The sequence below is a fragment of the Neovison vison genome, chromosome 11 (genome assembly GCF_020171115.1).
Source record: "Neovison vison isolate M4711 chromosome 11, ASM_NN_V1, whole genome shotgun sequence".
NCBI classification, from domain to species: Eukaryota; Metazoa; Chordata; class Mammalia; order Carnivora; family Mustelidae; genus Neogale; species Neogale vison.
The window spans coordinates 65455935-65474914 of NC_058101.1; the positions used below are offsets into that span (position 1 = coordinate 65455935).

An 18980-nucleotide genomic window follows, 5' to 3' on the forward strand; every position below is an offset into this window, starting at 1 on the left:
AAGCCCGGGACACTGCTCTCCCACAGATGCTGCATGACAGGGACTAAGGGACAGTGAAACACCCCCTCCCTGCAATATGATATGACCTCAGTCCAGTCCCCGCTGGAGCCACACGATGCACACTTGTGCCCTGGGGCTGAGGGAAACCCTGGGGCTACAGGAGCTTGCAGGAGGGAGGGCTTCCTGGACGAGGTGGTCTGGAGCAGAGATGGGGCAGGAGAGCAGATCCAGGCGTGCTGTCTGCCCTGCGCACAGGAGTGGTCCAGGGCCCAGTGGCCCCGGGGCAGCCTCCCCTGAGCCCGGCCTCCGCCCCGCAGGAAACGCCCCGGGAGGACCGTGTATGCCCAGATGCACAATGAAAAGGAGCAGGAAATGACGAGCCCCGTGAGCCACAGCCAGGCCGTCCAGAGCGCCATCCAGGGTGAGGAGTTTATAGATGATGATCTCGACTCGCAGACTCTAGGTAACGCCCGCCCTGAAAACCCCCTCCCCACCCTCCTGTGGGTCCCGCCGGCCGGCACTGGGCAGCTGAGGGCGAGGACGAAGCCCAGGCAGACGGTGGCGCTGTGTCCCCTCCGTCTGATGGGGGAATGACCGGAGCTTCGATCGGGGCCTGGGGACACGTGGTCCCGGAGCACCCCGTCCAGCTACCCCCACCCCGGGGAAGGCGTCTTGGTCACTGGAAGCGATGATTGTGTGAATGCATGTCCACCACCCTGACATGGTGCCCTGTTACCGTGGTCTGCCTGCGTGGCCCGGCGCATCTCCCCCACATCTCTCTTGAGGTGGCACTGACGGGCTTGAGTCCCCTCTGGGCTTCCAGGCTCAGCCTGGGCCATTGGCTCAGTGGTCAGCAGTGCCCCCTGCGGGGTTGTCCCTGCAAACATCTGCTGTGGCCTCTCCATGTGGCTTGGACTCCACACAGAGTAACGGCCATGTCCTCGGGGCCCCTAGAGAGTCAGCCAGAGAGGTGCTAGCCATGTCACCCTCCATGACCGTCACCGCTGTCACTTGTGTCATGCAACGTGGGTGGAGGTGACCACAGAGTCTGTCCCTCTTCAGGGGAGGGGACACGGTCTGCACCTGCAGCGAGGAGGGCCCAGGCCACACTGCATAAGGAGCACAACACGTCCCCAGACGGGGAACTGAGGCTCTGGGAGCTTCCTGGACCTCCAAGGCCTCTTGGAGCTTGTGCTGACGGGGCCGTGGCTCTGCTCAGCTTCGGGGTGGGGGGGGGGTGATGCGGTGAGCATCTCGTGGATTGTCCCACGTCTGCCAGCCTGGGAGGCAGGCTCCTTTCCAGAAGCGAGGACACCCCGGTGCAGGGAGATAAGGTTGCCAGGGACTGGGATCCCTGAGCCCATGCGCTTCCTTGAGCCCTCCCAGTTCCCATTAGTGCCCTGTGGCACAATGGTCCTCATCTCCCACACCTGCCAGGCCGGTCGTACTCCCCGGGGTGGTGCCTCTGTTCCCTCTTGGGACATGGCAGCCACTCTGACGTCCTGAGCGTGGGCTGCATGCTGGTCCCTGGGCCGAGGGGCTGCCAGGAGCCAGGTCACTGGACAGATGAGAAACCCGAGGTTCAGAGTGGTCACGCAGCCTGCCACCTCCCTTAGCTGATCGGAACCGGGTTCAAGCCCAGCTCTGCAGCTCCAAAGCCTGTGCCCTCCCTAACACTGCAGCTCCCAGGCTTGCGGTGCCATCCCTGTGCACCCCAAAGGCCCCTTCCACCACCCTCCCCTGCTTGGGGCTCCCCGCTGCCTCCCATGTAACCGCGTCCCTGCCTTCATGCAGGTGGTATCACAGCCCCATGACCAGCTACAGAGGCTCCCAGGGGACCCAGGGCCTCCCAAGCTTGGGCGGAGGGCGGGGTGTCCCCGGAAGACCCGAGCTCGGCTCTCCTGACTGTGGTCCCTCTTTGCTGTCAGGCTCCTGAAGGACAACGAGGGCATAATATCAGGTTGTTTTTATGGCACACTTAGTATGCACGAGGTACTTTTTCCCATGTAATCCCCATGCAGTCCGCAGAGGGCAGTACTGCCATGCCCACGTTCCAGATAACAAAACCAAGGCCGCAGGGTGATGGGCCTTGATGAGGGTCTCACCCAACGGGTTGGGCTCGTGGGTCCGGCATCCTGCAGCTGGGCAGCTGCCACAGAACTGTGGGCCGCCTTCTCCTGGTGCCCCTGGGGTGGGGGTAGGCATCGTGCAGACACCACTCCTGGTCAGCCTCCTCCCCTCCCCCAGCGGGCCAGGCTTCTGTCCCCTGGTCTCCTGCGGCTGTCCCCTCCCAGGACCAGGCCTCCCCAGGAGTGTTCCTGCAGCGCCCCGCCCCCACGCAGCCCCTCCCCCCAGCCCCTCCCGCAGCCCCCTGCCCTCCCTGCTGTGGTGCAGGTGCCTATCTGCTGGCCTTGGCCTCACCTCCTGAGGCCTGCTGGGGTGCAGGGCTCGGGAGGGCACTGGGACAACCCACCCTATCAGGCGCCCAGGAGAGGGAGACCCCCACACCCCCAGCACGCTCAGGCACCCCCCCTCCAGCACACCGGAAGGATCCACGGACCCACGGGGTTTCCCCCCAGGTTGGCTGCGGGCGCTGCTGAGGCCACCCTGGGTCCCCACGCCGTCTGCAGGAGGGGGTGGCGCGTGTGCTCACGGGCGGGCATGTCTGTCTCCCAGGGAATCACTCCGGCGTGGTCCTGAGTATCAACTCCCGAGAGATGCACAGCTACCTGGTGAGCTGATGTCCCCAACGCCGCGCCCGGGACACTCGCCTCTGCGCCGTCTCAGCCCCGGAGGGCACCGGTGCCCGGACCCGCGTCCCATCGGAGACCTGCGGAAGCACCACCTCCTCCAGCTGTCCCCACACACGGGGGATAGACGTCCCCTCTTCAGCTCACGCCCGCCCAGCCCACAAGACGCTCGGGGAGGGGCCTGCGGACCCCTTCCCCGCCCCCATCCCCTGGACACCAGGCCCTGGGCGCCACCCGCTCTCCCCACCCTGCTCTGAGCTTGTCTCTGCCCCTAGCCCCTGTGGACCACAGGCTGCTGATGCCTATTGTCCCAGCCCGAGGCCTGGCCTCCCTAGGGGGAGGTGAGCCCGTCAGGCGGCCCTGCAGGCCCTGTCCCAGCACAGGGGCAGGAGTCCTGCTTTCTTCCTCATCACCCCAGGGAGGGCGGCTCCTACCCGGGATGGCCTTCTTCCTGGGGTGTCCCCCTGAATCCAGAAAGCCTCTGCCCCAGGCCCCACCCCTGCCCCAGGCTCTCTGAAACAGCCCTCCATGCCTCCCTCTTTCCGCCTCCTTTTAAACTGCAGATGATGTAAATACCTCTCTAGGCAGCTGTTTGCGTTTTGGGGGTTCGCTCCCCTTTCTAGTCTCAACGGCCAGGCAGTAGCCATCTGCGTTGCTTTCTCAGAGCCCCTGCTTGGGGACCCTTCCTGGAGGGCCCAGAGGGGCCAACACTCTCTCAGCTTTGTCCCCCCTGGCCCCCCCCTCGTGCTTCCCAGGCTCCCTGCCCACCCACCAGGTCTCCTCCTCCCCACAGGCATGGAGGGAGTACCCCTGCCCCAGGGGCACCAAGGGTCCCATGCTTCCCAGCAGTTGGAGGAACCTGGGTGGGAGCCCAGGGACGAGCCAAGGTTTTGGATGGCAGAGCAAAAGGGCCCTCTAGGAGTGTGCCCCTCCTTCTGAAGGTGGAGAAATTTTTGAGGCCCAGAGAGGGAGTGACTTTCCCCAAGTCATAACAGCAACACCACGGCCGCCGAGGTGCCCCAGGGACCAGCCCTGCCCTGCCCTCCGGTGCAGGGAGTCTGCTCACTCACAGATGCCTAGAATCAGGGACACTAGCCTCAGTCTACACATGTGAATATATGGGGGGGGGGTGTTCACCTTTTGCCTTGAAACCGGAACTCAGTATTCTCCCTCCCTTCCTCCCTCCACCCCTCTGCCTCTCCCTGTCCCTCTTCCCTCCTTGGCCTCCCTCTACCCCTCCTCCTCTCCCCTCCCAGCAGGGCTCTCCCTGGCCCAGGGCCTTTCCTTAGGGGATAGGGACACCAGAGCCCAGGCTAGATGCTCCCAGGCTCCTAGTGAGTCCAGAATGAAGCCTAGCAGGGCACTGCCCCATGTCTCCTAGAAGAGGACCATGGCCTGCAGGAGGGGAGGCCCAGGGACGCACCCTCAGACCCACAACAGCCCCCCCAACCCTGCACGCAGGAGTCACTTAGTCTTTGTGTTACAGATAGGGACTCTGAGCCCGTGGGGAGGAAGGGGTCACAGGACGTCACCCGCCAGGTGGAGGAGGCCCCCTGCTCACCAGCTGTTGCTTCTGGGCCCCACTCCAGAAGTTACCCTCTAGGTTGTTCTCAAGACCCTCAAGAGAAGGGCTGGGGCCTGAGGACCCAGGGACAAGTTGCAGGTGTGGTCACTGTGGGGAGAGGCCGGGATTCTTTGGATTTTTGCACCGCTTCCTTCCAGCCCGTTAGCAGCCTCCAAAGACAACTTCGGGAGCCCAGTGTCCTGCTGTCCACCCCCACCCCACTTGCCCCATGAGCCTCAGATGCACAGGGTCAGACACCTGTCAGCACCATCCTGGTCCAAGGTCAAGGTCAGCATGGAGTCCCCCGGCCACAGCTCTCCACCCCGCAGCTCACCAGTGCCTGCGGGTGACAACCCTTGACCTTCTTTGACCACTCGACTTCATTCTCTCTCCTGCTTGGGTAGGGTTGTGGTTGTTCTTCCCCCTTAGTTATTTGTGTTTTTCTGGTATTTTATTATTTCTACGAAGAGTATTTTGAGCGTGTGGACCCAAGAGTCCGGGAATCAGGCGACATCTGACACGACCTTATGTGTGTCCATGCCCATGACCGTAGAGATGAGCGTGTAGGTCTGTGGGGGAACGGGGTACACACTTGAGGTGCTGCACGTCTGCGGGCCGGTGTACGAGGCGCTGGGGACACAGCGCGGTCTGCACAGGCAGCCGACGCTTCATTCGAACGGGCTATGCCCATACTTGGTATATGCACATAACAAAGACGCGAAAAATCCTTTCTTATTTTTCCTTTTTAAAAATCAATAAATCATTTGTGATGCTTTTAACAAAGATTAAATGAATATAATCAGCTTTTGCCTTATTATGAAGCGATTCTTCCCCCATTTGCCTAAACACACGCACAAAAACACACACGCACACGAGCGCACATAGGCCCCCAGAGCTGTGGTCTCAGGGACGGGGACGAGGCCTTGGGGCCGTTCCTGACACTGGGAGCATGTGGCAGTGACATTAACCTTTTCGGTCTTGGATCTGGGACTGTCCACCTGTGCACCTGTGAAGCTTTCAAAGTTCTCATGTGCGGGCTGGCGCCCCTCCTGCCCCTGAGGCCAGCAGAAGGGCCCGCAGGCATCAGCCTGTTTGCCGGAGGAGGGACAGAGTTCCAGCCAGCCCGACAGGGCATACTCCGGGCTGACAGTCTCCTGATGTCTGAGGTGTCATCTGGCCCGTCTCAGAGGAGCCGGGGGCTGGACTCCCCCTCCTTGGCCCAGGCTCTGATGTTGGCACTGCTCAGACTGCTCGGGAGTGTCCTCTGGGAGCGCTCAGCAGGCAAACACTTCCTTCCCGCTCTTGTCCCGGGTCAGAGCTGTGGAAATGCGCCCCAGCCAACTGTGCAGGCACGCGCACATTTCCCACGTGGTCCCAGCAGGAGGCGAGGTCCGTGTGGGGCCGAGGGGTGGGGGGAGGAGGGTTGGTGGGGTGCTGACCGCCTGCTGCTCATCCTCGAGAGGACTTTACTGGGAGCTGGCCCCGGGGTCCCTGGGAATCTGCCTTGGGTGGAAGCTCTGGAGCGAGGGTTTTCCTCTCCCTGGTGCACATCTCTGCTGCATGTATGTTTGGGGCAGCTTAGGAGGAAATATGCATTATGGATTCGGGTCAGCACTGGGCCTTGAGGGGATGCAGCACCGCAGGGTACCAGGGGCTCTAGGATGGTGACTCGTCCAGGTCTAGGAACTGGGAAGGGTCCTAATTATGCTAGGGATGTAGCCGCCCCATCACTGTACCCACCAGGCCTGGAGTATGCTTGATTTGTTGGGGGCGGAGCTGTGACTTCAGGGGCGGTCCCCTATTCCTATTCCAGTCCTGGGGATGCTGCAATCAGTGCTGCATACCCCTGTGGGCTCAACCCCCACGACCACGGCTGAAACTGGCTTCCCACAAAATGCGCCAGGCCAATGGGTCTCTGGAGGGTGCCAGCTGCCATCCAGACTCTGCAGCCTGGGGTCCCACATCCCCATGGAATTCGGGGACCTAAGCTCTGTGCTGACAGCCGTATTCTCAGCTCCCACCTACGAAAAGCAGCCACCACACAAGTTTCCAGAATGTTCCCTGCACCAGCAACCCTCTTCTATGTCGCCAGTGAAGGGAGAGTCTGCTGGACACTGTGGGTTCAGGATGATGGGGGATGGGGAGTCATCCACCTAAGTCCTGGCCTCGGGTTTCCTCACGGAACATGGTTCCACGGTCCTAGCACGCTGCAACCAGAAGGCGGCATCATTCCTCACAGCTCCCACAGTTCCTGGTTGCACATGTATTAGTGGGGTTATTGCTTCACATCCACCCCGATACCCGGTGGCTGCAGCGAGGTGAGGGTTCTGACTGCTTCTTCCTCGTGTGTCTACACCCGCCTCCACCCCCCACAGTGGGCATTCAAAAAATGGAGAAATGAATGAAGGATTAGTTGAGCGAAAAGAGCGTCTATTTTGCGGAAAAGACATCCCACAGTGAGGGGCGATTGTGCTCCATTGATGCCCTGGGGGGTGCCGCTGGAGAGCACATGGACCAGCGGCCTGTCCTTGGTGCACGCGAGGCAGACAGTCGGGCTACTGTGGAAAAGCATGGGCTCAGCGCCCGGCGCGCAGCAAGCCCGGGGCCAGTGTGGCGGACTTGGTCACCGCTGGCCTGCTGTTGTCACACTGGTGCTTTGGGACTGCTTCTCAAGGCAGCCTGGGGCTCCCAGCATCAAGAAACATGGAACGTGTTTAAAAACAAGAGCATAAAGGCTCAAGGGCATTGGACATTACCCCCCCCCCCTTCCTGGAGGATGCATCCAGAAGGAGGGGACAGGAAGGCGCATGCATATTGTGTGTGGCAGCAGCACGGGGGTGGGGGTGGGGGGGTGGGTTGGCAGGAGGGAGCAGGCAGGGCACCCACCTAGGTGGCACCCTGAGACCTAGGGATCCCCAAATTGTTCTGGGGATGCAGATTCTTCATCAATGAGAAAGGGAAGGGACAAAGGGGAGGCGCAGCCACTGGTAGGGACATTTCCTCATCTTATGGCCGCTTGTGGAGTGCTCTGGGACGGGACAGGAAGGGGAGGAGGGCTGGAGGGGAGTGGTCTGGAGGAGGTGCCCAGGGGCCCCCCAGTGGGGGTAGGAGGGACACTGTAGAGCACCTGCCAGGGGCCTAGCATGCCTGTGATTTCCAGGCCTCACCTACTGACTTCTGAGAGCAGGCCAGCCAGTGGGGTCTCCCCTCCTACTCCGTGGGGGTCAGAAGTCAGAAAACGCTCCAGTATGCCAACCAGAGACTTTGGGGTCCCTGCCAATCCCCTAGGACTGGGATGTCTTAAAATGTAGGCTTTGTTGTGACTAGGAATGGAAAGGCTTCAGATCAGGAGAGGACTGCCACAGATCAGCTAAGCCTGTTGTACTCAGTTCTCAAGAGGACGGCCACGCCATGCCACATGTGGGCCATGTGGAAGAGGGGTCAGTGATGGGAAAGTGTGAACGGAAGCCTCTGTTGCAGGTTCATGGGAAGGAGCAGGTGGGCAGGGCAAACAGGCTGAGGACTGGCTAGAGGGAAGAATTTCAGGGGGGCTCCGGGCCCGAGGGGCTGATCCAGGGTGTCTGGCACCTGGCCCTGCGGGAACTAGGGAAGGTGGCCCAGAGTGTGGGGGCCCCCACTGGAGATGGTTGGGGGTGGGTTCCAGAATGGTTGGTTTGCGTGTGCAGGCATGCTGGTGGGCAAGCCCTTCCCCATCTGTAGGAACCGGCTTCCCTGGGAGGGCAGTCTGTCTGTCTAGGGCTGAGGCTGGCCACCCCTGCAGAGAGCTCCGGGATAGGCCGGCCACCTTGGGGGTCAGGACCAGCTGGCACTAGTCCCCCAGGTCACGAGGTGGGTGTACTAGACCTGCTGCCCTGGGGACGGCCTCCCTCCTGTGCTCCCCACCCCACTTCTCCACTAACTGGTCCCTTTGTACGAAAAGATGGCCATTTTAGCAGCATCATGGAATTGACGAAGCCTCCATCCTAACATTTCCGGATCACACAGGTCAGCTAATGTTCTCCCTGCTTCCCAGTAAGGAAGCTCCTGATTTACACTGCGGAGGCTTTGTGTCGCCTGCCCACAAAAACCATAACACGTGTGATGAATGTCCCCAAGTCATCTCTGTGGTTTTGAAGAGCCAAGACAGGAGTTCTGGCCTCTTCTAGCCAAGTCTGAAAAGAAATAAGAGGCACCTCCTTTTCCTTCAGCAGCGCCCCAGGATGTGACCAGGGTGCGGGACCCACCCAGGGAGGAGCATCAGTTAACACTCCCCCCAGAAGGCTTCCCGGGGGGGAGGGCAAGACAGACTGCCTTCCCGGGGGGGAGGGCAAGACAGACTGCCCACGCTGAATAGCAAAGGCTGGGGCCTGGAAGACTCTGTCCCTGGTTTTGTACCTCCAAGTGCACAGGGTGCGCTGAGAACCCCCTTCTTCTAAGATGGATGGAGAGGGCCCCCCTCCTGCCTCCCACTGGAACCGAAAGGGGCCCTTCACCATCCATGATGTGCCCAGGTCCATCTCACACCACAAGGGAGATAGAATTTGGGTTGTGGGGTCCCACGGGGCCATCTAGCCCTAGAGACTGGAAGGTAGGTCTGGGGGGGGAGCACTCAGTCTCCCACAGATCCCTGGCCCTGGGACAGACCTGGCCTTTCCCCCTCATTGACCAGGGTGTCCTGCAGACTGCGGTCCAGCGGGCCCACACTGGTCTCTCTACCTGTGCAGCCCTTGCCAAGGGCCACTCCACCGTGTGTTCTGCCGGATACAGTCCAGCCCAGTTCCTTGGGCCGGGCCAAGGAGAGCTCTGGGGGAAGAGCCAGCCACCTGGGGTGGGGGTGGGGTGCTCAGTTGCCTTAGACTGGGTGTGTTCATCTGCAGGCAGCCTTTCTGTCTTTCTGGCCCTCCCTGCCCCCCAATCCTGGCAAGTGTGGCCCCATGGGCCTGCCACAACCGTCATTGTGAGTCATTCTGGTCCCAGCCAGCAAGGGCCTTCCCCAAACCAGAGATCAGGCCATCCCACTCACAGGGGGGAGGCTTGGATCCTCCCATCTGACCTCTGCCGCTGTCTAGACTCACCTTCCACCTCTCCCTGCCCCCCACCGCCAGTGTGCCTCACGTGGCTGCTGGCTGCCTCCCTGGTCCACCCCCCCCCCCACCCCGCTCCTCCTGTTGCCCCCTAGGCAACATCTTTCCCTTGTCCAGCTCCCTGCTGAACTCCTGCTCAATCACCATGACCAATCTCCAGGACCCCCCTCCTACACGCCCCACCCACCTATCCAGAGGGTGGCTGCATCTTCCTGGGGGTGGGAGGGGGGCGCACGGGTGTCTGCACGCAGACCTATGCCCCCAGGAGGCACTGAGTTGGCTGTTTGGGAGAAGGAGCTCCCAAGAGGCAGGGGCCATCTGATTCACTCTGTCTCCAGCACCTGGCCTGGAGCCTGGCCCTCAGCGGGGACACAAAGGTTTCTACGTTGTATATTTTGATCTGTGGACTAAAAACCACCGGAAAGCACAGTAGCTGAAGCTCTTTGGGGAAAGAACATCCTTGCTCATAAGAAACAAAGCACAGCCCCCACCTTCACCCTCACCTGCTCCTTCTTACCTACGCCCCCCCCCCACAGGTGTCCATCAATCCTGTGCCTCCACCCGGCAGAGGGTGAGGCCGGCGGAAGCAAGACTCGGAGGCCAGCTGGAAGCATAAAGCTTTATTGATAACACACCAACGAGGCACGCCGGAGGGCGCCAGTCTGTGGGCTACACCCCTTCCAACAGTAGAAAAATCCGTTAGTAAAGCAGAAAATTCAGGGGAGGGGACTACAACATGGAGCAGACGGCCTGACAACTGGTATTTCCGTTGGAAGTTTCCTTTGATAAAAGTCCTTGATGAATTAAATACGTTGATAAACACAGTGAAAACATATTTACAGTCCTTTGAAACGGGCACCGCTAACATATTTAATTAAAAAAAAATCTTTGCTGTTTCTTGCTGGTTTCGTTCAAAGAGAATTTTAAATACGACTTTAGTTTTTAAAAAATACAGTAAGGAAATAATTACAATCTTCATATGAAATCATTTTACAACTTAAAGCCGTGGTCAGTGAATGCTAAATATCTATGATTTAAAAGTTGGTGTTAGAATTTAAAGTCACTATTTCCTTTCTTATTAGAAAATCAAATAGAAAGATTATCTTATTAAAAACACCTTTGGTCCCTAAGAATCGCGATCTGATGATCCCATGTTGGAAACGCCTTCCCTGGCCAAAACCAGGGACACCCAGTGATACTTGCCAGCGGCGGGAGGGAGGCAGCCGGCGCTGTTCCCTCCCTGTTCCCAGCACTGATCCCGGCACTGCTCCAGGAAGAGGGGCCAGATGAAGTTTGGGCGCCCCTGTAGCGCTGGCCTCGAGGGAGACGAGCTTCCTGCAGAGGGTGCTGGCGGGAGAGGCTGTGCCCGCCAAGGGACACAAGGTGAAGTTCACCTTCAGGTATTCACAGTGTGGACCCAGCCCGTTATGGGGATGGTGAAGAACCAGCAGTGACAACAGGAACAAAATAAGGAATTACTCTCTTTAACATGAAGCCACAGATTTGAAAAATTTCCCGTTAAAAATTTATTTTAGAAAAAGACAAAATGAGGAAGGCAACAGTTTAACATCTGAGAGAGCCAGGTGGGTGGGGTGGGGGGTGGGGTGGTGGAGATGACAGCCTTCCCCTGGGAGAGGCCGCCTTGAAGGGGCCCTGGGGCTGGCTGCAGGGGTCTTTTCTGGCACCAGAGGCCCCACTCTGGGCACCCACCTCACTGGCCACCCTCCGGAGGTCCTGTCGCACAGCTGGGCCAGAGAACCCAGGGCACCCACCGCCTGCTATAAGGCTGCGTCCCTCTGCAGTCCCCAGACTCACGCCTGTCCCCGTGCAAACCTGCACATGCGTTCGCGGTTGTTGCCGCTGTGAAAATGGGGCTGGGTCTCCTTTCTGGGGGCAGCCCTCGGGGCTGAAAGCACACACTGACTTTGCAGAAGGTGGCACATCTCCAACCTGAGTGGCTTGGGGTTTCTGGATCTCAGACAGTTGAAGGGAACGAGGATGACGGTGAGGTTTGGCAACGCGGAGGTATGCGAACGGATGACAGGACAGCTTTATGCCACGGCTATGCACGGGCACTCAGAGAAGATTCCAGAAAGATCCACGCCCATCTGGACCCTTCCCCAGACCCGCACTGGGTACCAGGCCGTGGAACCATCCGGAAGCCCGGTGAGGGCGGGGCTAACTGCTCTGACTTCCACAGAGGGAATTGCCCCTTCCCCCACTGACTCCAAAGAGGGGAAAAGTGACCATTCCCACCCATCCTACGTCACAGGTGACACAGTGCGCCCACAACCACCATTTTGTTTCTGTGCAAAAGGTCAGTGAGTTATAAACACACAAAACTGGAGGGGATTTAAAGGCTGAAGACACCTGACCAAAACAGAGCCGGGGGCCGAGCCCCAAGGCTGACGGTGGGGCTGCGGGGGGTGGGGGCAGGGAGCCGCTGTGAACCCCAGAGGTGGCCCCATGGGCACAAGCTGCCGCGCTTCTCCACTTTGGGTCAGGATCCTGTCACGGTCTGGGCAGCGCTCGGTGAACAGGTGACACCTCGAAGGGAACGGGACTTCTCCCGGAGGGGCAAGCCTCCCGTGGCCAGCCTGCTCCGTGCCTCATCTGGTGGCCGCCGGCCAGGGACTCGGGGAGGGCCCTAACATGACCTCACCGCCTAAATCCTGACAAGACATCTCATGTGTGTCTAGTATGTACAGATATAAATTAAAAACTCTATTTATTGAACATATACAAATAAATAACTTATTTGGAAGCAAATCCCTTCACCTAACTTTCTGATCAAACGTAAAGACACTGGGGGAACACGCAATATGGCAGGAGCCCATGGGAGCTGCCGCGGCCTTGGCCTCTGTGTGACCTGCTGCCAATGGCTCCAGGGAACCAGCAGGATCCGTCTAAGCTTGCCGTCCTCTTTACAGGGCTGATGGTGAGGAAAGGGAGTGTGAAACCTGGGTTCTGCAGACACGGAATGCACACGCCGGAGTCTGAGCCCAGGGTCCAAATCCCGGCTCCCACTTCGACGGGCTGTGTCCTCAGGCAAACCCAGGGGGTGGGGTCCCTGTGCTGCCTAGGGTCTCCCTGGCAGGGGCACGGGCAGCTCACGCTTTTTCCTCCTGACGGTTGGAAACTGTCAGCGGCTTGGACTGAGTTGGCTGACAAGCAGGGAGGCCCAAGAGCCTTAGTTTGAGAAACCCTTCTTTGACTGGAAGGCAGCAAAAGTCTACGGGGGATAAAACCTTTTCGTTTTACAGAAAATCAGCTTTGTAGAGTGCAGGGCGGCCCAGCTTCCCATGCAGACAAACAGGACAGGGTTCCTCCCAACAGTGCTGGGAAGATGGACCCGGAGGCTTTGGGGGACATCCTCCCTCGATTTCTTGGGGGTGCTCAGACAGGAGGGGGCCCGCATCTCCTCTGAGCTCCACAGCAGCCCCCGCTCCCTGTTGGAAACTGTCTCCTGCCCAGGAGGCCGCTCACTTGCTCTCCAGCCAAAATCTCACGGGGCCATGAGGGCCCTGTGCTCGCCTGACTCCATGCAGAAGGAAGGTCTGCGTGAGTGTGGCCAAGCCCTGGAGGGACGCTGGAGGTGTGCCGGGGGTGTAGGGGAAAACATGGAGACCGTTTCTTGCCTTCTATCCCTAAGGTTGGTATGGATGCGAGGCTTGCTCTCAGCAGAAAGCACCCATGTGTGCCCCTGAATCCATCTGTAGAGGGACCCCAGCGTGACTGACTCTGCCCGTCCCTGGAACTGAGGATCCCTGAGAGGGTCTCTCTGGAGGCCCAGCAGAGTTGGGTGGGTCTCAGGCTACACAGGTGCAGAGACCTGGCCTTGGCCCTCAGGCCTGGGAGCCACCCAGGGGCAACCACGCTCTGGGCTTGGGTTTGCAGGTGGGGGGGGCAACGGCCGGGGGAGGGACTGGAAGCTGTCGTTCTACTCGAGATGCCACGATTCTATGGCCCAGTGACTTCCAGAACCTGCTTCCCTCTTGGGGAAATGAAGTCCCACCACCATCTAGGGAGGCTGCTCGGGGTTCTGCGTGTTGCCTGTAGGCTCTGAGGGGCACATGGGGTCAGGGACACTGGGGACGGAGGGTGGGGACACACATCAGTGAAGCAGCAGAGACGCTCCGCCGCCTTTCAAAAGCAGTACAAATAATTAATAAAATAGGCTACAGAACCTCTGAAAATCCCTTAGAGCTAAGTGCAACACATGATAAAAAGAGACATTTTTAAAAAGTTTAAAAAGAATGGCAGCTTTTCGCATCGTGGCGACAAAAGCATTTGTCCAGAGAAGAGACAGTTAAAAGATAACAGACGCTTCACAGCATGGGTTTCCCACGCACCCGCCTCAAGTGACGTGGGGGACGGGTCGGGCACGTGGGGAGGGGACGCCGAGACACAAGGAGGACGCACTGCTCCCCCGCGAGGGGCGTCCGCGGAGCCACCTGCAGTCCGAGTGCGGGGCACATGGGGAGAGCACCCGCTGAGCTCGGTAAAAAGACGCAGCTTCCCATCGGCCCCGGGACTCCTCTACCTCCCTTTCTGCTCTTCAACAGAGAGAGGTGGAGACCCCGGTGTCACAGGTGAATTTCTTTACAGAGACAAGTACAGTAGGAGAGGACGCGCGGGCGGGTCTGGGAGCTGGTGGCATGGGGGCTCGGCCACTGGCCCTGGCGTCCGGAGCGGTGGCCACGCAGGCGGGGCTTCCTGCGGCGGCGGGACAGCACCTGCGAGCGAGGCATCCAGCCGTCCCTCTACGTCCCATTCTTCAGCTCCCATTCCTGGTGTGGCGAGAGGAAGGGTACGGGTCAAAGCGGCAAGGCGCCATGAGACAGGCCTGTGGCCGTGGATGGTGCGGAAACCCGTTTGGTGGCTGCTCAAGAGTTCGGGAATCACCGTTGAGCCGGGAGTTAGATCAAGGAGGGGAGTGTTTTCCCGGGGCCCAGAGGCCAAGCCCCACCCCTGACCCTGGCTTCAAGTCCCTTGTCACTGTTCTCCGGAGTCCCTCCCTGAAGCTGTGTGCATGGTTGCTGGCCCCATAAGCAGGGACGCCTTGGTCCCTCCAGGTGTGTCGCCGGCTTCAGCGTTGCTGCGCACTGACCCACCGAGACCCCACGTTTATCCTGGGGAAGCGGCAGGAGCTGCAGTCCCCAATCCAGTGACTGCTGAGCACCTGCGGGACTCATGGCTCACGCACAGGCTGCAGTAGTGCCCTCACAGGTCTGACCCGACAGTCAAGAGACCACATAAACCAGACCATTTCCTGCACTTGTCATCTGCAAATGGTCAGGGGGATGGCCCCGGACAGCTCCCTCCTGAGACCCCCGCCCCCCCCGCCCCCCGCACCTACAGGCACAGGCATGGACCCAGAATACTCCACACCTGCTGAGAAAGGGAACAGAAACCTGCAGTAGCTCTTCCTTCCCTAGACTTGGTGGTACCCACAGCTTTGGACACTCGCTGGGGAGGACACAAGGTCACAGACACGTCTACAGCCATGGCCGCCAGGGCCACCCTGAGAGCACGCCCCGGGGGTACCACCCGCATTCCTCCATGCCACAGGCCACCTCTGTGAAAGCCATGGACTTCTAGCCAGTTTGGCCCAGGTCCTGACGTGGCCCTGGGACCAACGCCACGATAGCAGTGCAAGGCCTGGAGGCCACGGAGGGAGGCCGCCTGCCTTCACACCCATCAGAGCAAATTCAATTCCTCCACTGAACTAATGTAATTCTTCCAGGCATGGTTTTTCTGAATGACATACTTGTAGTGACTACCGTCAAGAACTGTTTGCTTTGATAACCTACAAATGGTCTTTAAGTTTTCTGAGAGCTCTAAGTTCAGCATCCAAGCTTCTCAGGGCCGGTCCCTTGTAGGGACTGGAGACCACAGTAGTCCCGGGGGGCTCATTGTATGCCCCCAACATGAGGTTCTGGGCTTTTCACTTTTGAAAAGGGGGCTCCCTGTGGGGACTCGGGAGACAGTGAGGACACGGTGTCTCCCCCCACCCCACCCACATCTCTCCCAAGGTGGCAGGCACCCCTCATGGCAGGTGTCCCCCCTGCAGGAGGACGAGCTCACCTTTGCCTTCCGCAACACATGTCCCCGGCAGGGGGAGCTGCCTGCCGGCTGGCTCTTCCTCAACACGGCCGCACTGTTCACCGGCATGGGGCCCTCGGCGTCGCTGGTCTCACAGCTAGACATGGGCGAGCTCTCCAGAGTGCGATGCCTAAAAACTGGAGACTGTCCATGCAGACAGAAGACCCCACATGAGGCGTGGTCACCAGGCCCGCTGTATGTCCCAGCACTCAGGAAAGCGCACTGGCAGCGAGTGGGGTCTGCCTGGAGGAGCCCCCGGACCACACTCCCCCCACCTCTGTCATTGCTATGCAGCATATGACCCAAGAGGAAGCCGCCAGGCACCCCCGGTCTAGGTGGGGAGGTGCAGACAGACTCATCTTGAGCCTTCGGAAGGACAAGTTGGCTATTTGGGCCAAAAGAGAAGACCCGACAAGTAGGGCCAAGATGGGGACCCCTGGGGGAAATATGGAGCACCACTGGAAAGAGGGGACCCCCAATGGGTGATGGGGGTCACCCTAGAGAGAGGGGACTCCTGGGGGGGTGTAAGGTCACGCATCAAGAAAGTAGCCAGCGTGGAGAGATACCTGGAATTTGGAGGCAGGGGTGAGGTGGGGGATTTGTGGTTTGGAGGCAACATAAAAGGAAAGCAGGTTCAGTGAGTGGTGGAGAGAGCAGGTGAACAGGACATCGTGGGAACAGACTTCTGTTTCCAAAAGTTTAATTTGGAAGGGGAGGGGCAAAAGGTAGGAGGGGAGCTGCAGGGGGATGGGGTGGGGCCAGAGCCCAGAGAATGGGTAAGGGCTCTGAAGGAAGGGAGTGGGGAGGAGAGCCTGGGACGCGGCAGAAGAGACCCCAAGGGGGGTAGGCGGCCACCCCTACAGGCGGCCAGGGTCCATGGGATCCACAAGCCCGTGTGCCTCCAGCAGGACGCCCCCTCCAGTTACAGCTGCCTTCACTGTGCCCTGTCCTGTTCAAGCAGGATGCTGGGATGCTGCCGGGGAGGGTGGTGCTCGCCCGTGCATGCCAGCTCCCAGGACACCCACCCTCCCTGCACCTCGATCTCCCAGTGGGATTCCTCCCTTGCCAGAACACAGGCTCCACGGCGGTCCCTGTGTTTGGGACAGTGGTCAGCACCCCACAGGTGCATGGGCTGGGTATGTCTTCCTAATTCATTGAATGAATGAATGAGCTAACCGCCACATGATGAGCCCACACTGTCCGGCCAGGTGCTGTGCCCTGAGCTGTCCCAGATGCAGCTGTTATCCCCATTTTGCAGATGACCAAGTGAGGCCTCGAGAAGGGAGGTGACCCCAAGCCCTGAGCCCTGAGACTTCTTTCCTACACACTGCAGCTAAAGGAAGTGGTACGTGGCGGGGGGTTCTGGGGTCCTGGTGTCTGGTTCTTGTTGCTAGAACCCACTCTGCCAGGCGAGGGCCAACTCTATAACATTGAGGGGGGGCCAGTGGAGAGGGAGGAGGGGCTGGAGTTTCAGAGAGGGACAGGCTTAAGGCGGTGGTGGGATTTCAGGGAGGCGGGGACGGAGAGCTGGGGCCCCTGGAGACAGAGCCTGTGTCCAGGGCTGCCTGGCTGGCCTTGAGTAATCGGGCGGCTTCACATCACTACTCTGGGCCTCCGCTTCCTGGTTTGTAAGATAGAAGCGGTGACCCGTGACTCCCCAGGCCTCAGGGACCCAATGGCACTGTCACGAGAAAAGGACAGCAGTAAATTCTCAGTGACTGTTGGTCCAACAAGAGCGAAGGGTAAGTCCCTGAAGGGGATCATGCGTATTGGAAAGTGAGTTCCATTCGTCCTGTGAGATTGGAGGTGGGGGCCCTGTTTCCCGGCACCCGGCAGGACTCCCGAGCTGAGAGACATGCCTCAATCCACCCAGCTACATGGGATTAACGTCTTCAGCTGATGTACTGGAATCGAATTAGGCCACGGTTCCAAAGAGATCAGAGGCCGTGCCTTTGATCAGCGGTCTGGAGGAGGGAGGGGAAGGGGGCTTGAGTGCCCACCATCCTCCCGCGGAGAGAAGCACTGGGCACACGGCCGGGAACACGTACGTCTAAGGCCGACCCGCGGTGGTGTGTCCACTGGGGGGGCGCAGACCTTACCTGCGGGCTCGATGTCCCCGACCTGGGCTCGATGGCCAGCCCCAGGGTGACCCCGCCAGCCAGGGCCTTCTTCAGGCTCTCCGTGACCTCCGTGAGCTCCAGCTCCAGGTTGACTCGCTCGGCCTCCTTCTGCTTACACTCCTCCTCCAGCCGCCTCAGCTTGTCCTCCAGAACCAGCTGGGTCTTCCTGCCTGAAACCCCACAGATGCACGGTTGCTGCAGCCACCGGCGGGGGCGGGGGGTGCTCCGTGGACGGAGGTCACAGGTAACCCCGCACAGGACCCGATGGAACTCTCTGGCTCAAGAGGCCCTGACCTGGGCCCTTTCTACAAAACTCAAGTCCAGCTGTGCTTTCAAAGAGCCGAGGCCCTTCCTGACCACTCCGCTCTCCCGCAGCTGGGAGACCGACCTGGAAGCTGGAGCCCTCGAGTCTCAGAGAACCCAGACAGAACTCTAGGCCCGAGCCACAGTGTGCTCACCTGAACACACGGACTCCAACAGATGGCCTGCAGGGGCGCCGCGGACTTGGAAAGTCTGGCTATTTTCCCATAGCCAGGGAGAAGAACTGGTTCCACCCGTTCTTCCCGAGTCCTCTCTCTTGCCTGTGGGGGCGACTACGATAAAGCTTTGCCCCTCGAGGCTCCACACACACTCACTGAATTGCTTTTGTTGAAATGTGTGTCAGTGTCAGTGACACACGGAGGCAGGTCACGTATCCACTGCACATGCAGGATAATGCGTGCCAGAGGGTCCCCTGACTTCTGTGCACAGCCCCGGCCTCTAATGCTCGCGGCACGGGAGCTGGTCTAACCTCTCTGTGTCTTCACTATCCTGCAGACTTGGGACAGCAGAAGCAAGAAATCCTCCTGTCTTGATGGCCTGGAAGCTCCTCCCAGGGTCTCTGACTCGGCGTTCGGTCCCCCCACAGGTGGCCGGATGTCACATCCCCTGTTCCTCCTAGGCGTTATCGCCCACCTGTTCAGCCTGTACCCGACCTCCCAGACTCGAAACTCCAAAAGCACTTCCTGTCATAACGGTCACTGAGGCACAAAGTCCAGAAGTGCCGACGGACTGTTCAGGCGCAGGTGCACCAATGTCTCCTTCCCGATCCCCTGCACCCCTCCAAGGCCTGCCTCACCCAAGCCTGAAGAGTGGGTCTTGCCCAGGATAAGAGCCAGTCTCGAGCTGAGGCGACTACGTTAAACAGGTCCATCCCCAGAACCGGGAACCTCATTCCCAGCTCCCGCTGGAGACGCCCGTCTGGTCCTGACTCAGCTCTCCGTCAGCTGCCGTCGCTCTGACTTGCCCTTTGAGAGTGTCTCTGCTAACCCAGCCTATCATCCTGTTCCCTTCCAAGAATTCAGACACACTGTCCCTT

General features: G+C 59.6%; 2 protein-coding genes across 7 annotated transcripts in view; one reads left to right on the forward strand and one right to left on the reverse strand.

The window, feature by feature from the left end:
* SORCS2 (sortilin related VPS10 domain containing receptor 2) overlaps positions 1-5099 on the forward strand; it is a 424588-nt gene extending 419489 nt beyond the window's left edge. Inside the window, exons 26-27 of one of the 2 annotated variants that reach the window (XM_044267844.1) lie at positions 318-463; positions 2677-5099. In XM_044267844.1, coding sequence (XP_044123779.1) covers positions 318-463; positions 2677-2741 — 211 coding nt within the window. In that variant the 3' untranslated portion in view covers positions 2742-5099. The remainder of the gene's footprint in view (positions 1-317; positions 464-2676) is intronic. The other variant, XM_044267845.1, reaches the window with a different exon arrangement.
* Positions 5100-10003: 4904 nt separating this feature from the next.
* AFAP1 (actin filament associated protein 1) overlaps positions 10004-18980 on the reverse strand; it is a 136715-nt gene continuing 127738 nt past the window's right edge. For all 5 annotated transcript variants that reach the window (XM_044267850.1, XM_044267846.1, XM_044267851.1 and 2 more), the window contains 3 exons: positions 17603-17793; positions 15486-15647; positions 10004-14188 (listed from right to left, as the gene is read on the reverse strand). In XM_044267850.1, the coding sequence (XP_044123785.1) occupies positions 14162-14188; positions 15486-15647; positions 17603-17793 (380 nt within the window). In that variant the 3' untranslated portion in view covers positions 10004-14161. The remainder of the gene's footprint in view (positions 14189-15485; positions 15648-17602; positions 17794-18980) is intronic.